This window comes from Lactuca serriola, chromosome 8 (assembly GCF_051521515.1).
Source record: "Lactuca serriola cultivar US96UC23 chromosome 8, Lser_US96UC23_V15, whole genome shotgun sequence".
Lineage (NCBI taxonomy): Eukaryota > Viridiplantae > Streptophyta > Magnoliopsida > Asterales > Asteraceae > Lactuca > Lactuca serriola.
The window spans coordinates 186764254-186770178 of NC_136415.1; the positions used below are offsets into that span (position 1 = coordinate 186764254).

The following is a 5925-nucleotide window of genomic DNA, read 5'->3' on the forward strand; positions in this document are numbered from 1 at the left end:
TGTTCACTTGTTAAAAAATGTTGATCAAGCTTATCAAAAGAGGTTACTGAAGAATTACATTTTTCACTAGCATGTGAACTAACATGGGAAGCAGTTCCAGATGAAGAGACCTTGTTAAAATCAGATTTAGGTTTGAAATCTTTGGGATATCCAATAAGTTTATAACACTTACCAATTAAGTGACTTTATACCATAATTTTTACCAACCAAACTCTGATTTCTGCCTTTAAATTTTCTGTTATCATTATTTTTCCCAGCAAAAGCTGAAGAAGAACTATTCTTGTTAAATAAAATAGAAGTAGATCCATTTCTTTGATTAGATTCTTCTCTAGACACGATAGAAAAAGCAGTTTTAACATCAGGTAAAGGTTCCATTAACAAAATGTGACTCTGATTAAATGACTCATCTAAACCACTTAAAAATTGCATGAGTTTCATGAGTTTAGAATGAGATTTAGATTGAGTAACAGCATCACAAACACACTCAGTACATTTATTTAAACTATCAAATTCCTTCCACAAACCATCAAGTTTGTTATAGTAATCAGAAACAGATAAACCATTTTGAGAAAGGTAATTTATTTGTTAATGGACATTAAAAACAACAGATCCGTAAGCCTTGTAATAAGTGTCACATAGATCATTCCAAACATCCAAAGCAAACTTAGAACATACATGACCAATATAGATATTCTAAGATAAGGAGTTAAGAATCCAAGAACAAATAATAACTTTTACCCTGTCCCACTTAAGGGACTTAACATGATCCCTTTTATCTTGAATCTCAGTACCTTTAATAAAACCTTGTTTATTTCTAGCTTTCAAAGCTCTAGACATAAAGCTTTTCCAAACCCTGAAATTCTCAGTTCCTAGTAGTTTAAAGCTAATGATTGTACTACTAGTGTAATCAGAATGATGAAGATATAAAGGATCATCAAAATCAACAGTATCAAGTTTACCAGAAGAAGACCCTTTAGGTGTTTCACCAGTCATGATTACCAAGAATCAGACACAAGAAAATCACGAATCTAAAACCCTAAGCTCAGAAGTTTACATATAGTTTTTGTAAATCAGTCCAAATTCATAACCATATAAGGTTAAAGAAAGATGAGATACAGACGTAAAACAACCACGATTAGTAGATAGATGATAGATCTAAAACACCACAAGGAGAGAACAGAAGTGTGCGAAAACTTACAGAGAACCACAATAAGTGCACAACAAACAACTAAGTCGTTTTGATAGATCAAAAGATCTACCACTGACCACCACAGAGCATTCAAATGCCAGACACTAACCCTGTTAATGATACCCTGTTTGCACAATCTTGACGTTGACCGTCAAGATAATGTATACATCAAATTTAACACATGTTAAACCACCACACAAATTATCTGAACATTTACTCTCAAGATAATGACAAGATAACACTAGAGTTGATGGACAAACTTCAGAATCTGAAAATATATCAACGAACAGCTTCACGATCTAATGACAGACCGACGACCACCTTCACGATCTAAAAATAGATCGACAAAAATAGAGTTAGATTAAGACGTAACCCCTAATCTGAAACCCTAATTAAAAACATTAAAAATGGAAATAAAGAACCCATACAACTAGAACACGTAACCCAACTCTGATACCATCTTAAGCAAATGGAAATAAGAAAATAAAAGATATCACAACATCAACAATTCTTATTCAAGTAAGAATCAGTTGGTTTTCATTTAATTACAACTGAAAGCTCACTACATTAACACTCAACTCTCTGATTATAGTCTAATCTATCTACTGAATATAGAATCTATCAAGAAGAAATAAGAAGAACTCTAACTCGATATGAACAGATATAGACTCAATACAAATGATCTACTGAGAAAGCACGAAACAACTATAACGTAAACGAAGACACACTTAACCAAAATACAGTCAAGGCACCTATTTATACAACGGGCCAACCCGATTATGAATCAAATAAAACTCGCACCATTCTACTTGATAAGTTTCAATTAGAGCTCCGTAGTCCAGAAGATTTACTCACTTTGCACAAACAATCCTTCCTGCAATTATCTAACAAACACGAGAAATACAAACTAACATAAACTACCTTAAATAAATAATAAATACATTTTAAGGATACATAAAATTTATCATTGAATTATCAGTTTGAATAAATTGACATCAACTATCTTAACAATAATATGGATGTGAATATATAATTGTGTTTATTAAACTGTGAATTTATTGTAACTAACTGTCAATTTTGTATATTAAACTGTGAATTGACTGTATTAAACTGTGGATGTTTTATCTAAAGTTATAAATATAAGTTTTAAGTTGCAAATATATAACATTTATGTGTAATAGATTATGAACTTGTTATATTAAGTTGTGAATTTTGTGTATTAAATTATAATTTACTGTATTAAGTTGTGAATTGATAGTATTAAGTTGTGAATTTTTTATAATAACTTTTGAGTAAAATACACGAATCATCCCTCGTGCAGGTGCCAAAATGCACGTTCAGTCCTTATTTTCAAAAAATAACCTGGACCATCCTTTATTTCGTAAAACGTTGCACGTTTCATCCCTTGTTAATTTAAATTTGCATGTTTTATCCCTTATGAGACATAAAGTGACTATAATGCCCTTTACATATTCTTTTTCATTTATATTTGTGACATATCTGATTAATTTTAATTGTAAAAAATATTTTAATATAATCTCTCTCTCTCAAGAACATTTAACCACTACCACCAGAAACCTCTCTTGAGTACCGCCAGTGACCATAACCTTTGTTCACATCCCACGAGTATCACCGCTTGTTCTCGACTGGAAATAACACCACCTCTGTTGGAAATAGCATATCTGTTCTTCACATGGTTTCTCTCCATCTGTATCTTACACTTGAATTCACCTGATTTCTTGATGTTTCTTTATCCACCTGTACTGTGAACCTCAATTAACCACCATCTCTCTCTCTGTCTCTCACACACATAGTTTTGGAGAACAACACACACCACTGAAAACGAGAGCTGGTAAATGATGAAGACCAATACGATGATGATGAAGACCCAACTATATCTATGAGTATAAAACTGATCTGATGAAAAAACAAAAACCCCAAATCGATTTTACTTAGAAAAACACAAATCCTAAATCCACAGGATTTCCAGCTGGAAACCACTGGAAATTTGCACAACCATATCAGATGGATACCTTCGACAATAATCGTTTTGGACCCAGGTCACCAACTTCAATTCGATTTGAGTTCAGGTTAGGTTGCGTTTTGATTTTGATTACGAAAATGGGCAGAGTAGTTTTGATTATAGACGTTTATATGAGCGAAGAATCAAGAAATGATTGGATAATTTTAGGCGAGGGTTTGGATTTCAAAGCAATACAAAGGGATTTGAAGGGGTGTTGAGAAACATATCCAGGCGAGCGGAGGTGGGAGACGGCGGCAACCTTATAGGCGCAACTACAGGGTCCCCGACGATTATTTAGAGATGCTGATGAGAGTTTTGTGACATCGGCGGTGGTGCTAGCATTTACATGGTGGTTTGGTTACGTGCTTTCTTGGATAGTAGAAGGGAAATGAGAAAAGGAAGGGGAATGTGGGTTGGGGTGTGGTTTGTGGTGTATTTATTTTGTTATCTTTTTGTTTTTTTTAAATCTAAAAACTGACAAAGAGACAATAGAAAATTAAAAAAGAAATTATCAAGGGTAAAATAGTCATTTTATGTCTTTATGGACGATCCGAGTGAAGTAAATATAATACAAGGACGGTCCGAATTAATTTTTGAAAATAGGGACTGAACGTGCATTTTGACACCCGCAAGAGGGACGATTCGTGTAATTTACTCATAACTTTTTGTTAAAATATTAATGATTTGTGTATGAATATTTCTATTAATTTTCTTGTGAATATATTTTTTTTTTTTGCTTTATAAATATGTAAGAATGTACTAGTTTTTAGATAATTGTTATGCATTAAATTAACGTTGAATGAATTAATATGTTTATTTAATTGTGAATATAGTATTTAAGCTATAAATATATCACTTTATATACATGTAAGATTTGGAATGAATGGTGGTTGCAACAGGAACATAGATGGTTGATGACAGCGTATCGTGGCGGTGATAGAGTTTTGGTTTAACTTCTCTAAATATGTGAATTAGTATAAAATATATTGTATTAAGTTGTGAATTTTGTATATAAAATTGTAAATGGACTGTATTAAGTTGTATTTTATATAAATTACGTGTTAAAATAATAATCAATGTATAAATGACAATATTAGACTAAAAAATTACAATTTTGAGTTTTTTCTTACCAAAAAGAAAAATATCATGATTTTTAACATATTTAATAAGTATTCACAATACATATGTACTTATTAAATGTAAGTTCTTAGAGTTCTTAATCTTTTTTGCTCTCATTTGAACCACTCCATATATATATATATATATATATATATATATATATATATATATATATATATATATATATATATATATATATATATGAGAGAGAGAGAGAGAGAGAGTTAGGTTCAAATGTTTTCACTATCTATTGCGTGCATGTATGATTAATTCTGGACCAATCATTTTAGCTATTTTAAGAAAGTAATTAATGCATATTAAATGCTAAAGATGTAATTAATATCCATTATATCTTCAACATGTAATATGCATTAATTACTTTCTTAAAATAACTAAAATGATTGGTCCAGAATCAATCATACATGTACACAATAGATAGTGAAAACAAAATAACCTAACCCTATATATATATATATATATATATATATATATATATATATATATATATATATATATATATGACAAAACTTCAAAAATGGTCCCTGTGGTTTTTGAAAATATCAAGTTTAGTCCTTAAGTTCAAAAAACCTCACAGATGGTCCCTGTGGTTTCAAAACTTTTAACAAATGATCCTTTTCGCTAACTTCGTTAACTTTTTGCTGTTAAATGAAGGGCATTTCTGTCTTTTCAGTGTCACAGGGACCATTTATGAAGTTTTGCCTTAGAAATAATAATAATAATAATTTAATATTAAAGTCTCTCTCTCTCTCTCTCTCTCTCTCTCTCTCTCCCTCCAAACTGGATACCCAAATTCATAATCTTCGTATCACAAATTAATAATTTTCGTATAAAAAATTAGTCAAAATTGCAGAAAAATAGACAAGTATATATCACCACAGTGGTAGAAGAAGAAGTAGTGATACCAGTCCTCATCGATTATTGTAAACTTGTAGAGATATTGAGAGATGGGTAAGGGAGGAAAGAGTGATCGCTTAAGTGTTGAAGAAGAAAATATGCCTGCTTGGCTTGTTTCCACCAACACCCTCAAGATTCAACCCTTTAAGCTTCTACCTCTTGGTATCCTTTCTATCTTCATCTTCCACTTCTTAATTTCTAGTTTGTACAAATAAATCAAGATTAATTTCAATAGTTGATCAAGTAGATTGAATCAATTCAGGGCCTTATGATGTTAGAGTAAGAATGAAAGTTGTTGGTATATGTAGTAGTGATGTTCACTATCTCAAGGTCCGTCATCATCCCCCTCACCCCTTTTAGGGTTTCATCTGATTATCGATATGTGATTTTGCCAAATTGAATAATCAGAATCCTCTTTTGAATTATGGGTGCTTCTTGATTATTATTTCTATTTACTTGATAGAATATATAGAGTAACAATCGATGTAATTGATCCCCGATACAAATTTTACTGTGAAAACATACACAGACATTAAGATGTGCATATTTTGTGGTGAAAGAACCGATGGGTATCGGATATGAATGTGCTGGTGTGATTAAAGAAATTTTGAGCAATGTGAAGGATCTTGTCCCTGTTGATCGTGTAGCTCTTGAGCCTGGAATTAGCTGCTGGAGATGT

At 31.5% G+C, this 5925-nt stretch overlaps 1 protein-coding gene across 1 annotated transcript in view; it reads left to right on the forward strand.

Moving 5' to 3' along the window:
• The first annotated feature begins 5296 nt into the window (after positions 1–5296).
• The window catches only part of LOC145067673 (sorbitol dehydrogenase-like), a 916-nt gene continuing 287 nt past the window's right edge, over positions 5297–5925 (forward strand). Inside the window, exons 1-3 of the mRNA XM_079014759.1 lie at positions 5297–5408; positions 5509–5576; positions 5776–5925. The exon at positions 5776–5925 is cut by the window's right edge and continues 87 nt beyond it. Coding sequence (XP_078870885.1) covers positions 5297–5408; positions 5509–5576; positions 5776–5925 — 330 coding nt within the window. The remainder of the gene's footprint in view (positions 5409–5508; positions 5577–5775) is intronic.